At 40.1% G+C, this 19,295-nt stretch overlaps 1 protein-coding gene across 5 annotated transcripts in view; it reads left to right on the top strand.

Annotated features, from left to right (window-relative positions):
* The window catches only part of PPP2R2B (protein phosphatase 2 regulatory subunit Bbeta), a 334,440-nt gene that overhangs the window by 239,726 nt on the left and 75,419 nt on the right, over positions 1-19,295 (top strand). For all 5 annotated transcript variants that reach the window (XM_020806587.3, XM_020806595.3, XM_072990218.2 and 2 more), the window contains one exon: positions 6,155-6,267. In XM_020806587.3, coding sequence (XP_020662246.2) covers positions 6,155-6,267 — 113 coding nt within the window. The remainder of the gene's footprint in view (positions 1-6,154; positions 6,268-19,295) is intronic.

Raw genomic sequence — 19,295 nt, 5'->3', positions numbered from 1 at the left:
CCTATGAGGGTTCAGTGCATGGAGGGCACAGCAGAAACACATAGGCTGGTCACTATCCCTGGACACTGAGCCACATGCTGGTTGTACAGCCCTGCATGTGTAGTATCAACAACAACAACAGTTAAAAAGCACATAATTTATAATATCAAATTAGATAGATAGATAAAACTTTATTACGATCAAAGACCAGCTGCTAATATCAAATTATATGTAGTATCAGTGTGAAGGGGACCTCCATGAGGTCCCCTATATATTTATACAGAGCTCCCACTCCAAGGATAAGAATTCTTGTTAATCTGTGGCAAATCACTGCAATGTTGTGAGGGGCCTAGACTTCTGAGGAGACAAGATGCCCATCAGCTGAGGTAAATGAAAAACTGAAGAAGGTCACAGACAGTTCTTATCATATTTACATCCCATGAGTGATATAGCTTTTCTGAAGAAAATGAGATCAACTGAAGGTACCCTATTATATTATGTCCCTTTCTCTCGGCCATATGCTCCTCAAAAACAGCTCTTATTTTTTATTCAGGCATATAGCTTCAAAACAGGTGTTATTCTGTCAGTGGTGATTAGTGTGTAGGAGAAGCCTTCACTCCTAAGAATAACACTTCATAACTTATTCGACAGTCAAAAGCTAGAGCCAATTTTTCTCTAATTCTCTGTAATGCTTGTTCATACTCTGTTAAGTATTGAAAAATGGCTATATGTTTGATCATGTCAGAACAGTATTCACTCAGGTGAATACATTTCTTGAGATGAGGGGTGGGTCTTGCTTAAAGCAGTTTCAAAGAGAGCAGTGGAAGTTTTTCAAAAGACTCCTGAGCAGTTTCTCCTTGGAATCTATCTAAGTTGTAGTGCTGGGACACAAAGGGAATGAAGCAGGCTGTCCTAAGGCAAATAGGAGAAGATTTTTTCATCTCCCTGCCTTTATTTTAGTTTAGTTTGGCAGCTATTCTGAACCTCCTCCCCTCCAGCGTGAATGCACCAATCTCTTCTAAAGTAGCAGAAATGTTGTCCTCCCACATTGTCATCTGCTCTTCTTACGTGAGGATTAAGTTATTGCACCGTAAGTACTGTATCCAGTGTAGGGTTAATGGACTACAAAGAATAGAATATGGATGCTGTATCATCTGGAAAGGCCTCCTAGCAAGAAGAGGTTGTAAAATCTTTACATTGTCTTTTATACACATACACAAAAAATCTAAAACTTTTTTAAAAATTAAAATTACTTCTATTTAGAGGTCTGGGCAAGCAATTGGCCACCATTCCCTTTTTTCATGTATTATTCAACCTGCTGTTTGTAAACATGATTCCTTATCATGATGAAGGACTACAGCATTGTGGAGAAATGTGTAGAGGGTCTGTAAACCTTGGCCCACATCCTGTTGCTTCATTAGTCCTGCAGAAGGCAAAATGGCATAATTTCTAGTGACAACTTCATGGCAGTTCATGAATCCCTGCTTCAGTTTTTGGGCATATGCACATGTACTGGCTTGGCATATGCCAAAAACCCAGACAGAAGTTTTTAATTGCCAGCAAGAAGCCACTGGAAGTTACATTGTGTTCCTTTTGCAGGTGTATCTAAGCAATTGGATTTTGACCCTTCTGTGCATATTTAACAGATTGAAGCCAAAAAACAGTTTTCTGTAGAATACATTGTAGGTTTAATGAAGCTCACTCAAAGGGATATACTATTTTTACTGAGTGAGAGTGAAAGAGGATCTTCGTTTGCTGATCATTTCATTCCTACATATGAAGAAATCTATCAATACAATCCCTCGATACACTTATCTTAGCTCTCTAGTAAGTATCCCACTTTCTGTTACCAGTGGATGTAAGAACATCACTGGCATGCTCCAGTTTTGTTCTGATTCAGTCTCAAGGATGTAAGTTTCTTCATTTGTGACAAAAAAAGAGTTGTAACATGTCAAGAATAAAAACAAAAGCAAAGCAAAAACAAAAACATTGTAACATCTTTAAAACTAGCAAATTTGTAAACTTTCATGAGTTTAGTCCACTTATTCAGACACATAATTGTATCAATGAAAGCCCACACTGGCTGAAATCCTGTTGAATAGTGTAATAAGTTGCAACTAACATAGGCCCATTGAATCAGTGGAGATTTGGTGAGTCATTATTTTCATAAATGCCACTGATTCAATGGGCCTACTTAGGTTGCAAATTACTATACTAAGCAACAGGATTTCAGCCTTTGAAATACATTTGTTAGTCTTCTGAAAAAAAGACAGAATACTTCTGTTGATGCTGGAACAGACTGATGGACCCACCTCATTAACACACTGAGACCACCCCCATCCAAAAATAGGACACTACTATGGGCTGTTTTTCTCCTACATGAAAGCAAAAAAGGCTAACACTTTCTTTTTGTCAGCAACAACATTCACATAAAACTATGATGTTTGTGCATAAAACTTATATCTTGCCCTGAAAACCCTATATTATGCCCCCAAAACAAGGATTTCTGCACATGATGGTGTTTTATTGTGCAAAACCATTTCTGTGAATTTTTAGCAAAAATGCACAAGTAGAAATATGCACAACTTTTTAAATCTTGCCCATTGAGGAGAAAACATTTTCATTCATAATCCATGCAGATGAAATCAACAATGATTTCCCTCCCTGATCAATTTCTTGCATGCCCTATATTTCATAACACAAAGTGCAGTGATTTTGATCTCCTGTTAACATCAGTATATTTCTGTGACTTCATAATTGTGCTAGAGAGACTGTGGTGGAATTATTCTCCTCTGTTATGATAACGGAGGGTTGAAGCATTCCTAATATGTTTCAGTTTTCAGTTTTGGTAAGTGTATGCTTTATATTACGTTCAGATAAATATCATGGTGATGCAGTTATGTTACTAGGATGAGTGAAGCCTTAAGATGGGTGTGACATAATTACTATGGGGCAGAAAAAGGTCTAATTATTTTTCATAGACAACTTACTTTGTGTTGCAGATTTTACCCTATTGATCATTATAATAAAATTCAGAGAGTTATTAAATTCATTTATGGGGAAGACTCACTGTAACACAATGAAGATTAATTATGTAGCCTAATGTTCTGTTAATTGAGTTTTTAAATAGTTTTTTGATTAACAGAGTTATTATCTTGCTCCTCTGGAAAGTGTTTTCATACGCTGGACAAACCCCAAAATGTTTCAGACCCCCTTCCCCACAATTTGTCTTCAGATAATCCTGCATGATGTCCCAAATAACATAATAAGGGGAAAGCCTCTTGCATAAAAAATGAACTGATAAAACAGAATTAATGGGAGTCAAGTGGAATCCCTTGAAAGCGGGTACTGGAGGGTGGGAATTAAGATGAATAAGATTGTCTTTAAAGGTTGGTGGACGCAATGACAAAGGGCTGATAGAATACCTGCCAAGAAAGGGAAAAGAAAACGTCATTATTCAAAATAAAAGCCACATGTTCCTGAGGCTCTCTGTTTCCCTAAAGGACTTCATGGCACAGGATAAATGGGACGACAAGGAAAATGATGAAGCCAATGGAAATATCCACCTGCCAGGCAAGCTGGCAATTGTGGAATTTAGCAGGCATTCACTGTCAATGATAAAATGTCAGGTTTTATTTCTTTCACTGGAAGGAGGCAGTGGAAACTGGCTTTTGAGTAAATTACAGCCGTGATTGGGCTCCTTTCTGGGTCGTACTTTGTCACCTTGTGCACTCGCAATGTAATCTGTCGCAATCAAACTGCTGCTAAAGCAGTTAGCTCTCGTGTAACTCTAAATTGCTTTATGGGATATTGCACATGCTAGTTTTCTTGTCTAAGCTGTTCCCTTATCCTGGCCCAAAGTAAAATTTATTTAGCCTGACATATGCAATGTTCAGGTTGTTCAGTTTTAGGAACCAGATTACAATAGGCAGTCTTTTGAGGACACATGTGGAGTCTAGCCTTGAGCCATATTGTTTCAAAATGTGGTTGAAATACTCGGACTCAATTCTGCCTTGAGGAAGAAACAGGTGGAGTAGCTGCACCAGCCTAGAAGGCTTTCTAGCATCAGTGTGAATTTATATTTCAGATTACTTGCCACACCTTGAAGGGGAGCACTTTAGCTCCATCTTACTCTCTCTGGTTTCACCACCTGAATACGTAGAGAGTGGCAAGCCTGAAGATGAGAGTCTTGCTAGACACAGGAGCTGAAATTCATGAAAAGTCTGGAAAATCAGTTTGCATCCAAGAGGAGAATCCCCATGGATAGCAGAAACTCTCCTATTCAGACTCATTCAGCTTCATATATTCAGGGTATTCAAAATGAAAGTGGAAACAGGCAGTCTTTTGAGTATTCCCTGGCATTAAAGTCCGAGTAGAACTTAATCTAAAATCAGAAACCAATTTGGGTCTTACACATGAATTTCTGTTCTTGAGAGAAGTACCTCTAGCTCTGGCAAAACCACTCCTCTGGGCTTGGTAATGAAGACTTGGAATTACATAGCTTGAGAAGTTGTGGAGGGCTTCTCCCCTTGGCCCTCAGATGTAGTGTCTGGTGTCAAAGGTATTCAACACAAAAGATGAAACAGAAGTAAAACAGAACATCTAGTGTGGCTGGCTGCTCCTTGAATATTTGCTGATAACTTTCTGAGAATGCCAGAGGAATAGTAGCAGACTCTAATTATAGATTAACATGATGTGGACTTCAGTGAACAGAAATCCACAGGCAAGAGCAGATTTTCCATTTCTTCATTAAAGTGACGGTCAACGGGGATATACATCTCTGAGTAGGGATCTAAAATAATGGCCTGGCAGGGTAATGATGAAGCACTAAACAAAACTGCTTTTGTTTCTTGTGGATGCTAAGGTAAAACTCAGGTGAGCATAGTCCAGTTGAGGGATACCTCTCTGATTTCCTGTATTTGTATTTATGCTGAGAAGTAGGACTTCTCTCCTTTTAGTTTGCTTGTTTTATTTATTTGGGATTGGGCTCCTTGAAAGACCAATAGAGGCAAGAAGGGTATCAAATTCGGACGCTGTCTTTTGGGCCTCAAAGGAGGTGCCCTTGTCCCTCTTTCCTTGAGGGGAGAAATTTCATGATGATATTCTTTGATTCACAAAAGGATTTAAATCAAGTTTGTTCATTGAGTCTGAGCAAAAATCTCAGCTGCAGGACAACTAGGTTTGAGGATCTAGACTTTTAGGCAGATGTTGGGATAGAAATCTTTGCAATGTTATTTTTCCATTTATTCCTCTGGTAATCTTGTATAAGTTAGTAATGGTAAGCCACAGTTTTCTATCTGTAAAATGATAATCATAGAAAAGTTAAGTTGGAAGGGGCCTACAAGGCCATCAAATCCAACCCCCTGCTCAATGCCAGGAATACAATAAAAGCATATCTGCCAGGTGATTATCTAAGGTTTTTTTTACTGCCTCCAGTGTTGGAGCACTCACCAGCTCCTGAGGTAACTGGTTCCACTGTCGTAGTGCTCTAACAGGATGTTTTTCCTGATATTCAGGTGAAATCTGTCTTCTTTTAACTTGAGTCCATTGTTGTGTGTCCTGCACTCTGGGATGATCAAGAACAGATCTTGCTCCTCCTCTGTATGACAACCTTTCAGATATTTGAAAAGTGCTATCATGTCACTCCTCATTCTTCTTTTCTCAAGGCTAAAGATGGCCAGTTTTTTCAGCCATTCCTCATAAGGCTTGGTTTCCAGCCCCCTGATCATCCTTGTTCCCCTCCTCTGAACTTGTTCCAATTTGTCATCATCCTTCTTTCTTGAAGTGTGGTGTCCAGAACTGGACACAGTACTCAAGGTGAACTTTAACCAGTGCTGAATAGAGGGGGACTGGCACCTTGTGGGATTTGGGAACTATACATCTATTAATGCAGCCTAAAATAGCCTTTGCCTTTTTTGTAGCCATATCACACTGCTGGCTCCTATTTAGCTTGTGACCTATGACAATTGCAAGATCCTTCTTGTTCGTAGTTTTGCTGAGGTATCCCCCATAACAATGATAAAGTGATACAGTAGCAACAAGACTTGCAAAAATAATGAGCTGTTTACATAAAAAAATAACAGTGAGCCTTATGTCATATGAAGTTTATATTTATTCAATTGCATTTAATCCATTTTGCAGAATTTTGCATTCAGACATCTTTCTTCCCTTTCAGATAAAACTGTGAAACTATGGAAGGTCAGTGAACGAGACAAAAGACCAGAGGGTTACAATCTCAAAGATGAAGATGGAAGGATCCGAGACCCTTCTACAATTACCACACTACGGGTAGGGCAAATGTGGCTTCTTTAGTTTTCTACTTCTCTTTACTCTTACTTCTAGTTGCATGTTTTCTACTAGCAATTGCACTCAGCCCAAAGTGGGGGAAAAAGCTCTCTTATCTGAAATATTCTGCTTCTTTACATGTAAATAGCATGAGCCAAAGTATTATTGCCCAAGTAAAAGTCATAAAATAGGGTTTGACGACACTGTAGTGAGCTTTGTGAGAGGTTGAGAAAGTCCTTCAGAAATACATACAACCTTTCTGGATTGTGGTAGAGTAGTAATCACAATGATGTTAATAGCAACAAAATGTGACTTACTTTAGATTATCAGCTAACTTTACTTTCATGACTTAGTTGTTACACCTTATATCTGTTCAAACTTAGTGCTCAACTGCTCACCAGTTTGAGACAGATGGTTTGAGACACAAGTGTTTCCTTACATGAGGATTACCTACATGCAGTAGCTTCCTACTAGAGGTACTGATAAGTTGGAAAACAATTCCACTGAAGTTCACACACTCATATTTGCAGTTGGGTTTTTTAAATAAAGTGGAAGGTTTTCCACATCTCTGAGGAGTATGAAATAGCCTAATCCTCCATCAACAAGGTACAGAAATCTTTCATTTCAGATGGCTTTACTAATATTAGCATTTGATAGAAAGATCAGTTCGGCCTTTGAATGAAAATCTTAGTGGGTCAAGAGTTCTACTTAGATCTTGCGCTAATGACTTAAGAGAAGTGTCAGTCATAGCTCCAATCTGTACCACCACTCATCCGTGGCTAGAGGAAAAAATAGGTAGAGTAACTACACCATCCTAGAAAGCTTCCTTGCATCAGTATGAAGCTTTATCCAGGTGATAATATTTGAGATTACTCACCATATATTGAGGGGAGAACTCTTGCTCCATCTAACTCTCTCTCTCTGGTTTTACCACATGAAAACATAGAGAGTGACATGCCTGAAGAAAAGAGTTTCTGCTATTTACATGAACTGGTATTCATGTACTGGAAAATCAAAAGAGTCGTGTCCATATTTTCCAACACAGTGTCTGGAGAAAATTATGGAAACAAATAACATTCAGATACTGGATTAAATCCAGTATAAGTCGCAACTCAAAATAGATTCATTGAATTAGTGAGGATTTGGTGAGTCAACTCTTTTGTGAGTTTTCTTGATTTGATTGACCTACTCTAGTTGTGACTTACTATTGGATTTCAGCCACTGTTTCCTAGCTGTGAGAGTAAAAATCCTTGTTTGTGCTTAGGAGAGGAAAGATTCTGCATGTTCAGTCATACGTCCTGGCTCAGAAGAATACAGTTGCATCAGAATTAATGGGATGGATCATCTGGTTACTAATATCTCCCCCCAAAAGTTGGATTTCCTGTTTGGACTGCTGACCAGGAAATTGAATGAGAAGTCCTAATTAAGCCCTAAATAAACCTGTTGTAGTGACATTTATAGTACATAATCATTCCTTTAATTTTTTTTTTAATTAAATAAACATGCAAATTCATCCTTTTTGCTCTGCCCTTGAAGCCCTCAGGCTGCTGGCAAATCTGAAAAATGGCCCTAAACTTCCCTAAAATCACTCACCCCTGATTTAGATCCTGATGCAGTAGCATAGTAGATGAGAGTCCCTTCAGGCTGCTTCAGCTGCAATTGATACTTTTCTTAGAGTTGCTCTTGCTTCGTTGAGAGTGCATTTGACTTCAGTAAGCAACACTGTTGTGTATCTGATGCCTTTCACTATCACTCAGCACACCTATTGCTTTCTTGAAGTAGCACTCTGGTTAAAGAGTGGCACTGCTTGTGGAGAGTAGGTGATTGCTTGAATGGGATGGGACCATTAACCAGTAGCTATGTTAAGTCTCAGTTTTCACAAAGTACTTGTCCTACACAAGAAAACCTTTGTGCTTCCTCTACCACTAAATGATGATGTTTTGGAGTGGAGAGTGTATTGTAGCTTCTGCTACATTCTCCAGACTATTGTGAGATATGTTTCTAATTTCTGTTGCCTCCTATTGTACAAAACGGGAGGCAGTATCAATTATTAGTCATAACATATATTATTATGTTTGCACAATATTAATGTTCATCATTTTTATACATGGTGCTATGCTTATTCTGGCTCATCTTTATAGCTCTTTCTTTCATTGCCATGAAGCTGGCAAGGGCATTAATAACTCCAGACAGCTAATTAATTCTCACTAAGAAATAAATGGTTTCCATATTGCGTTGTCCTGTCTTGCTGGTAGGCACATTGTTCAAGACTGAGAATATGTTCTGTGTTATTACCTGATTGCTGTCATTCTGAATATGGCATTTGGAAGTCTGCATTTTTTCATTATCATTCCATAAGTATATAAAATATTTTCTCATATATTGTTTATGGCTAAACTTATATGTTAGTATTTACATAGGCAAGCATAGGGCAGATACTGCTATTATTTTACTGTAAAAAGCACATTACTGAGTGATTGCCATCCTCTGTGTAGCATGTAAAAGGCAAGGTCGTGTGTGAGTTCCTTCCCTGGCATTAGATTCCATCTTTGACACACTGAGTACAAGTTAACAAACAAAGTTTATTAAACTCAGGGACATAGCAACATAGGAACTGGGGTAAAAACACATGAACCGCTTCTCCAGTATTTGGCACTGAGGCAATGTTCTTGGTAATAGTTCTTAAAGTCCCAGCTGCTGAGGACTCAATGATACTTCTCACCCAATCCCTTTTACTCTCCTTTTACAAAGCCCTCCCTCATTCAAGGTCTCTTGTCTACACTGCATGTCTTGCAGGGAGGGCCTGTATGCCTGCAGTGGGGACACGCCAAGACACAGGCTAGATGGCAGGGACTCCCTTGAGCCCTTGCTTCATCCCAGCAATATCTCCCAGCTTCATCTCCTCTGGCAGGTTTTTCTTCTTGTGCTAGCCTCTCCCCCCCCCCCCCATCTGGATCTGCTAGGAGGGCCTTCCTTGCTTCCCTCCTCTCATGCTCTCCCCAGTAGGATGGTTTGTGTGGGACCTTAGAGTTCTCCCACTTCTCTCCTTCATCTTTGGGAAAGCTAAGTTCCACCAGAACCTCACTCCATGGATCCTTTTCAGAAGTATAATTCCACTTTTGAGAGTGTTTTGGATCTTCAGGAAAACTGGTCCTAGCTCACTACTCTCTAGCATTGCCCCACTCTTCCACGTCTTCCCCTTTTTCTCCTCTTATAATTTTTCTCATCTTGTCCATCTGCTCTTTTTCTCCCTTCTCCCTCTTTCCTTTCTAGTCCTCCTGACTCTCAGATCTTTCTGCTTTCTCCCTCTCCAGTTCTTTCCCCCCTTGTTCCCCTTCTCTTCTCCTTTTCTACTGCCCATCAAATGTATACAAGCTCCTGCCTATTCTGCCTGTTGGCTAACTCCATCTTTGTAGCCAAACATATTAAATCGTGTCAGGTCTATTTGGGTCTCGGGGTCTTTTGCCCATCTTCCACGTTCTATTTGGGACAAAATTCCTGGGTTGGAGCTCAAAGGACTGCCGACAGGGGTGATATTGTCCCTGTCCTCCTCACATCATGGTTAAGGATGGGACTTTTGGAATTAAAAGACTTCCCCTCCTATAATTTTACCAGAACCCCTGAATTATGTGAATGAATGTTCCCAAACCAAAGAATAGTAGAGCAAACTGTGCCTTCTTCATGCCATTCCTGTGGTACTTGTCCTTTGAGCAGTAAGAAAAGGACCCCATTGCACTGTGGGAGTTGTGAAATAGGATTAGGACTTTAGAGACTTGGGTTTTAATACAGCAATGGAAACTCACTTGCAGGGAGAAGGTTGGTAGCACTAAGAATACCACTCCTTAAGCATCTCACCTCAAAAACCCTATTAGGATTGTTGCAAGTTGGTTGTGATATTGGGGCACATAACAAGAGACAACTGCCTCTGTCTATACTTTTAGAACAGAGGCTTGCAGCTTAATGATTTATGTTGAGTAATTCTCAAACCCCCATCAAGCAATGGGAGGAAAGGTGCAACTAGGAACAAATTGATATATAGGAGTGACTTAAGTGGAAGAGAAAAATGACAGAACACCATTTGTTTTCATGTGCAGGTTGTAACTGAAACCATTCACACATTCTATGAAATAGTTACAGGCTTTATTGTGTGTTGACACTTGGTTCTCACCAGTAGGATACTTCTCCTTGCTTACAGCCAACCCCTCCCTCATCCTAAACCCAGATACAGGAGGTAAAACAGAGGCACTAACACAAGCAATCAGATTCTACAACAAACGTAGCTGCCAACATTGTCTCCATAGCTACTCTGGCAGTTCTATTGTTACAGGACTACATAGGTTTCCTAAACATCAGGGGTCCATACACTGTGGTATATGCAATACAATGTGTCCCATAATTAACTGCTGCATTGTACTTAGAACAAGCAGTCCAGTCACTAAGCAGAAGAATAAGCAGGCACAAATAAATGTTTCTGACAACATCAGGGGTCCATAGACTGTGAAATATGAATAATGTGATGTGCCCCATAATTAACTAGTAGTGTCCTGCTGCATTTTACTTAGGATAAGCAGTCCAGTCACTCAGCAAAAATATTAAATAGTACAATTCTGGCATCCGACATGACAGTATTTAGAAACCAGCGGGGGAGTGTTCCAGCCTCTCAAGACACTCTGTTCGTGACCTTAAATTGCCATTCTTGAGCAAAGAAATTATCTTCAGTGGGAGGCTAAAATGAAAAATGGGTGAGTTATAATTCATCAGGAGGTTCAATTTTTTTAACCCTGTTGGCCTGAGGGTGAAGGTTAAAAAAAGCCCACCAAACAAACCAAGTTGATTACCTTACAAATACCAGGATGCTTGTATTTATCAGCAACAACTGTTTGATCAATGGTACTGTTAATAATGTGATTGCCATTGACTCTGTGTGTGTTTTTAAGGTTTTCTAGGGAGAGAGTACACAGAAGTGATTTTCCTTTCCCTTCTTCTTCTGAACTTATGCCATAATACATGTATTTGCCTTTAAAGTACCACAATACTCTTTATGCGTTTTGATGCGACAGACAGAAAGGACTTCCCTTGTGGAAATGGTTAAAATGATACATGTTTTAGAGATGATATACATGTTATCTTGGATCACACTATAAAAGGGTTTCTTCAGCCTTTGGGAGCTGGTGAGTACATTTGGAATTCTGACGATACGGTGGATGGTCTCATAAAATGGCTGCTGTAGAAAGGAATAGTCTATTTACAAAATGGCTGTCTTGATAGGAATAACCAGTAATAAAATACACGTTTCTGAGAAAGAAAACTGGTGACACTGAAATTAAAATAGTTGCCATGAATCTGAATACTAGGCAGAGGTGGAGTCTGAAAGACAAAAGCATTTTGAAACTCAGTTTTCTCTTCCAACAACCATTTCATAGAAGAAAAATTGCTTAATGAGCTCAGAGACAAATAACAGGTAAAGGCAGAGGTGGAGTCTTACTGCCAAAACCAAACCTTTTAGAAAATGCAAAGTACAAAAAAATTCCCATTTCATGGAAGGCCAGTTGAAAATGCTCAAAGAGACACTGAAAGAGACTCCACACTCCCCCTTATCTTTTTGCTTTTTCTGACTGAACACATTTTGAATGGACATGCCAGGCCCTAGTGGCCCACCATTTTTATTCTTTACAAATACTGTGAGGGCTCAACCAAAAACTGAGTGTGTCACCTCTGAGTCCTACTTGCAATTGTTATATTGTCCAGGAAGCTAGACCATCCCTAAGAAAAGATGGTCCTTTGCCCAATTCAGATTTCATTTTAAAACTGTATTTGCATAGTGTTTCAGATTAATAGCCATATATTTTGTCCATCATTCATTCCTCTTGACTCCTTACTCTACAGTTTTGTAATTCAAAATCACACACACACATTCACTAAAAATTTAAGTCTCAAAGAGACTTTGTACAAATTTTGGAGCAAAATTGATGCTTTGCTTTTATTTATTTTATTTATTTGTTTTATGATAATTTTATGATAATTTCTTAGAATTCCTTGCAAGCATCTCAGTTGTAGACCAGCTGTGTTCAAGTGAATGATTTGGGGCTATCAATGTAATGAAAGATTATAAAAGTTCGAGTGCAGTTAGGGTGAAGTCAGATGGCGATAAAGGATTGCATCTGATCGCACTGAAAATGGTCACTGACTGGGAGTGATCTCCTTTCAAGTGATCCTTCTGTGAGTGCAGGAATTGCTGTAGCCCAGCTCCAAAACAGAGAAGTCTTCCTGCTGGACCAATATGGTCAAGTTTAGATACAGAGCAGAGTTGAGCTGGTTCGCAATCTCCTTTATGTCATTTAGTCGGTGGATAGTATATCATGCCACAAATGACCCCCAAAAAAAGAGTTATTTCTCCATCTGATTACACCCTTATATGTGTCTATATTATTGCTTTGAAACAACCAAATGATGTCAGAATGTTACTGATGTTTAGCTTCAGTGTTTCTGCCTGTATTTGCCTTTGTGTTTTTGAGTCATCCTAGTCCAGCCTAATCTAATTATCTTCTTTCTATCTTTTCTTTTTAAGTATTGTGCTTTCAGAGACCATTGAGGGAGAATCTGGGACACAATATATATATTGGCTAGTGAGATCCATTGGGACTTCAGTTCATTTAGAAATAGGAATAGATAACATACTCTCTCATGTTCAGCCCTGCTGGGCAGGCTCCGCCTCTCTTGTGCGCAACTTCACCCCTGTGTGCGTGCATGACTCTGACCCCCCTCACAGACAGGGTTCTGTTGTGACCTGAACCAAAGGAGTCAAAGGAAGATGCCGCATGGAGTAGAAAGAGAGCTCATAGAGAGAGGTGGAGTTATGTGCACCCAGTTTAGAGGGCAACTTGGGCATAGACCAGTATCTTTTATGCACAGTATTCACTTATGAAAAAGAATTGTTTTGTGAGTTTTCCTTTTGTCAGCTGCCCATGAACTCCCGAACTATGCCACCAACCCCAAATGGTTGCGTATATATCTGGTGTACACACATCTGTGGGTTGCCTGTCCAGCTAGTCTGTGATATGAGATGTAAGAATTTCATTTCTAATACTAGTTTGTGCCAGCATCTTGAACTACTTTAACAAAGGTGTTCATAACAATATGAGAGACTTTATTAGTTCTCTGCATTTACTACTTGTGAACTGAGCTTTATGATTTGTATAAAATTATTTTTTATATAAACTTTTTAGTTGATGTTTAGGTGAAGCCACAGATGGACTGGTATATCATCTACTAGGATCTTTGATGTCCCCCTTCCTGCCTCAATTATATACATTTGGGTTTATTCTTATATGACCTTAACTTCGTTTCAGTAGTTGTTAAATTATCTGAAGTCCTGGGGCCTGTGAGGGTCAAAGACTCAGAAGAGGAGCTGAGCAATAGATTACAGGGATTTTTTGTGCCTCAGAATTCAGTGATTTATCACTGTCAGAAAGATCTCTGTTATTGACCAAGGTAAAGTTGCCGTGAATAGCATATGTTATATGTTCTGGAAAGTTTACATAGCTCAATTCTTTGCTGCCCTACCAGCAAAGAAAAACCAGAGCAGTTCTTTCATATCTGAGACCATGTTAATTTTACTTTGGCAACAGTTAAAACGGACACATGGATAAATGTGGTATGTCATGACACAGAACTGCAAAAGGACTGTATAAAAAGAACATGCCTGCTGTAGATTCCTATTTGGCACAACGTCTGCCTGAAATTTGGAAGCAAAATATTCTGATGAAATTATAGTTAATACAAGTGGACATTCTCAACTGTTTTGTGCAACTCATTGTGGATGTGAGTGAGTTACAGCAGCCTATTTTTGATGTGTGTGAGGGTTTGTGTGGCTGCATGGCCAGCTATCCATCCAGCCCCAAACCTGAGCTTTGCAATGTTTGTGTCTATGTGTGCATGAGTGAGAGAGCATTCAGAGAGCAGTAAATAAGAAGTGAGCAAATCCCATCACAGCTCAAAGCATCGTGCCATGTCTTGGGGATGGGAATTGGAGCCAGGGGATGCGTGCTACAATTTTCCTCCTTTTGTTACATCCTACTTTCCCTCAACTCATGTGGTCTTTCCTTGGTTTGGGCCTGCACCGTGCTTTCATGCTGCCGTGGATCCATAGCAATAAATATACTTGAACAACCCTGAATCTTCCTATTTTAATTTCCCCTTTCATTCTTCTTTTTTAAACTGGTACTTGCCTGCCTTTTTCCTGATGCTACATATGCATTCTTAAGTCAGAATTTCCAACAGCCAGTTAATTTAAGAAGTTTGGGAAGCAGTTGCATGCAAGGATTTCATAGCAATATCTCATTTGTTCTTAAAAATAAGTGAATTCTGGGCGGATTCTGTCAATCTTGGAGGAAATGGCTAATGTATGGAGGCATTCACTGTCAAAAATAGACTGGAAGAACTGTTACTCTGATTCAGACATGCTGTCTTTTTTGTTCTTGAATTTGAATGCTAATTCTTGTCTAGGGATGCATTTTAAGATTTAAAAACCAATAGCCCTGCAGCACTTTAAAATCTTACATATTTCCCAAGGTGTGCCTTTGTTAGCCCACTTTCCCATCCCCATCAAGTGGTATCCTTAGGTAGTAAGTATATCTGTGTATTGGGAAAATAAATGTATGCAGTGTGGTCATGACACCAATTCAGCATCTGCACACTTTCACCTGAAAAAGGTGAGTAGAGCTGGGTAGCATGCAGTGAGGGGGGAAATGGAAAAGATTCGGTGTAGCAATTACCTTAAAGCTTAAATATGTGCAATACATAGTAACCATTCACAACTGCAGACAGAACAAACATCCTATCACTGCTAACTTAATTAACCTCTACAGTGGTATAAGAAATCATTATCACAATTAAAGCCATGGGTGACTGAACTGATCTCTTTGATACCTCAACAATACTTCATGAATCAACAAGAGAACCCTAATTCATGAAAGCTTAGGCCATCATAACTTTGTTAGTCTACGTGATGACACCAGGCTCTTTGTTGCATTTTGCTTAAGCAAACTAACACATGATTGAAAGCTTAGAACTTCAACTCCGTAATGCATTTAATCCATTTACACATAAAACAATTCCAGCATAATCAGACTGGCTGCAGTTTTCTTCCTAAAGCAGATAGTACAGTCAATAAGTTGCTGTAATTTTCTGATATTTGTAGCAATCCCTCCCAAAGGAATACATAACCCTACATTAATGCATTTTCAACAAGCAATGCACTTTCTGAATAGCAAGTTTGATAGTACTTATCAAGCTTAGGTAACGTCATCTATCTGCAAGAGTAAAATGTATTCGCGAAGGCTTTCACGGCCGGGATCTAATGGTTGTTGTGGGTTTTTCGGGCTCTTTGACTGTGTTCTGAAGGTTGTTCTTCCTGACATTTCACCAGTTTCTGTGGCTGGCATCTTCAGAGGACTGGAGTAGAGCATGGAAAGAGTTCCTACTCCAGTCCTCTGAAGATGCCGGCCACAGAGACTGGCGAAATGTCAGGAAGAACAACCTTCAGAACACGGCCAAAGAGCCCGAAAAACCCACAACAACCATTGTAAGAGTAAAAGATTAGGATGTCTTTCAGCAAACTGCTTTCTTTCCTCATCTGACACATAGAGAAGGCCAGCAATAGGTACTGGTACCAATTTATTTACTTCACTGCTGCTGTTTCATATGGTGGTACTTCCAAGAGCTCATCTTTTATAGAGATCAGTATGGAAGCTCCTTTTAATGTACCTCTCATTTAGAGCAGCAACCTCAATCCCTTTCCACCTGATTTCACCCTTGGATGTGGATGTTAAATGTATGTTGGTTGTCTTGGCAAGTGACTTTTGCAAGGAGAGAGACCAGGATCATCCAGCTCTGTTGATACTCCTTGACCTCTAGTGTCTGACCTTCAAAGTCTGGTCCAGACAACTACTCTGGAGGATTTATGCACTGTACTATGAGCTATGGATTCTGACAGGTATCCATCTTATTCCCTTTCCTTTTAAACATTGGTATGAAGCCACTAGGTGAGCTAATTGGGGGATATGGAATTAGAAGTATCACTATGCTGATGCTACTACCTTCTTTTCAGGTGAATGTGTGCAGATGCTGAATTGATGTCTAGAGTCCATAGTGTGCTGGATAAAGGCTAGTAAATGTAAAGCAAATATGGATAAGATGGAGAGAAGTTTGGGTAAGGGGTTCTTAAGTCTAGGAACTGAGTGTGCAGCCTGTCCTAGATGCTGCTGCTGGACTGCCCATGAAAGAGCAGATGATAATTTGTGGTTTATTCCTGTCCCTGGGGACTCAGATGGCTTCAATAGGTAATTAACCTTTTACTAGCTTCAGCTGGTTTGTTCCTTGACAGGAACCTCCCAGTTGAATTACTGTTATGTTGTGCGTGTTGCTGCCTTTGAAGATGATGCAGAAGCTTCAGCTAACAGAGAATACGGCAAGCAGAATGGCACCTGGTGTGGGCAGGCAAAATTGTGTTGCGCTGTGTCTGAAGAAGTTGCACTGGATCCCTTTTTTCTGAAGCTAGTTCAAGATGCCAGTTGTAGTGATTGGGCTGTTCTGTAGCCAGATGTATTGTAGTTGCAAATCACTCTGGGCACATGATCTCTATTGCTGAATGTTTGCAAGAAATAATTGGTGCAAATAACATCTAGGATTTACCATCTCTTTAAAGGGGAAACGTTTTGACTTTGATCCTGCATTCTACAAATCAAGCTTCCACTGAAGCACTGAGAGAAGTATTTCCCCCTCACTTTTAACTATCCTTCCGGTTAGAAGAGAAGGTTTACAAATGTCCCCCCGGGGTGCTCCGCACAGCAAGATCTTTCTGTTTCCTTTGATGAACAAAAAAACAGGGCGGGAGAATATATAGGAATGAAACAGCTTCCAGGACTACTAGCAGAAAGATCTGGTTTTTAAAATAATGAAAATGTAGCAGGCTTTCTTTCCTATGGTTTTCCAATATTTTATTTTGATAGCAAAGTGTTTTCCTAAAGTGACAGTTGAGTGAATATATTTGTGTCTTCATAAAATGATTCCATCTTACAAAGGATTGGTTCTTTTGAAGTTCATGCACTCTGTTCCTACACTAGATAACAAACTCTTCTATTCTGCCACGTATTCAGTTCAATGCAGAGAATGGAATCCAGTTGCACATTAATTACTATTAGGGCTCAAATATCAAGGCAGTGGTGTCTCCCAAGACAAAATTAATCCGTTCCGTAGTTAATGTCATCTGGCGATATTTTCGTCTTGCGAGCTGCGGTTTCCCATAGGAATGCATTGAAATTTAATTAATGTGTTCCTATGGGAATGTTTTTTTTAAGTCACTTACCAGTTAGGGAGCTGGGGAAGCACTATCAGAGCACTGACGGGGGGCCCCCCTCACCCAGATTGCCGCCTTAGGAGGTCCCCCTCTGCAAGCTTGCAAGCCTCTGCAAGCGCTGCTCGCCCGGTGTGATCCCCCCCACCAGTCTTCCGATGGTGCAAGGGAAGCACCGGGGTCCTTCCGAGCAGCGCTTGCAGAGGCTTGTCCAGCACCATTTTTGAAGAGCATGCCCTTTCTCCCTGCCTTCGGTAAGGCTCCAAATGGAAAAAGGCTTTCTTTTTTTCCCTTTTTCCGTTCGGAGGCTTGCTGAGGGCAGGGGAAAGGGGCGCGATCTTCAAAAATGGTGCTGTGCTAGCCTCTGCAAGCACATTTGTCGTGCGAAAAACAGCCATAGGAAGAATCATCTTGCGAGGCACCAAAAACCTCACCGGACCCATTCGTCTAGCGAGTTTTTCATCTAGCAAGACAATCGTCTTGCAAGGCACCACTGTACATGTAAGGGGAAACTAGCGGCTTCCAGTATGTCTTATTTTCTCCCTTGACTTTTTCAATGTCAGGTGCATGGTTCACCTAACATGATCACTTTCACAGCCAGAAAAACAGGTAGCCAATCTGTGGTATGGATGCCACAAATGACACTGATGCTGCTGGTTTGTGCTCTCATGCTAGGATTGTGAGAACATGCGGTTCTGACTGTGCCATAAAAGTCAGGCTTATGATTTGTTTTTTGCTTCTAGTGGTTCCCCAGGCCAAGTAAAACAGGGACAAAACCATGTCAAGGAATTTGGGGTCTGGAAGTGCTATACATGAAACTGGCATGTTTGAAGATCAAACGGGAGTAGCTAAACAAGCTTCAGATCTTCCACTTCTGCTTTGTTTATTGTAACATCCAGTAGTTCTTTGAGAAGCCAGAGAAATAAACCTAGAGGAATAAGTGGGTTATTCCACTGACTTGTTGGGAGAGAATTGAAAGTACTAGGTTCTTCTGGGTTTGAACAACACAGTAAACAAACGATAGGTGAAACCCAGCAGTGATATCAGTCAGGGAATGCATTGATGGACACTGTCCATGAATTTAAAAAACACCCTCCTCACAACTGTGGTTGATTTATTATTGACATTTATACTCTGCCCATGCCTAAGCACTGCTCTGTGCAGCTAACAACAGTTAAAAACACAACTACCATCCCACAAAGACATAAAGAGAATCAGAAAATACTAATAACCCAGGATATCCAAAAAGAAAGAAACCTGAATGCTAAATCAGAATCAGTAAATCAATTCTCGGGTCCATGAGGGTGTTAAAAGGGTAAGATATTTCTAAAAGCTTCTTCAAACAGTATGGTTTTTACTGGTTTCCTGAAGGCCAGGAGGGAGACAGCATGGCATATATCTGTGGGTAACACATTCCATAGCATTGCTGAGACCACTGAGAAGTCACAGTTTCTGGTGGTAGTTTTCCTGGCCTGGCCTCTCTAGGGGTGAGCATCTGCACATGTGACACCTGGCTGGACTGGGTGGCCCGGGTGAACAACCTTAGGAAGAGGCACTCTGTCAGTTTACCAGGGCATTGAAACTTAGTCCAACCATTAGTCTGTACGCACTTCTATAAACAAGGGCCTGCACAATATTTGTGAACATAGAACTTAAAGGGCATGGGGGAGGAAGAACC

This window comes from Pogona vitticeps, chromosome 2 (assembly GCF_051106095.1).
Source record: "Pogona vitticeps strain Pit_001003342236 chromosome 2, PviZW2.1, whole genome shotgun sequence".
In the NCBI taxonomy this organism is placed as follows: domain Eukaryota; kingdom Metazoa; phylum Chordata; class Lepidosauria; order Squamata; family Agamidae; genus Pogona; species Pogona vitticeps.
The sequence above is the reverse complement of the archived record's forward strand: the minus strand, read 5'-3'. Positions and strand labels throughout refer to the sequence as shown.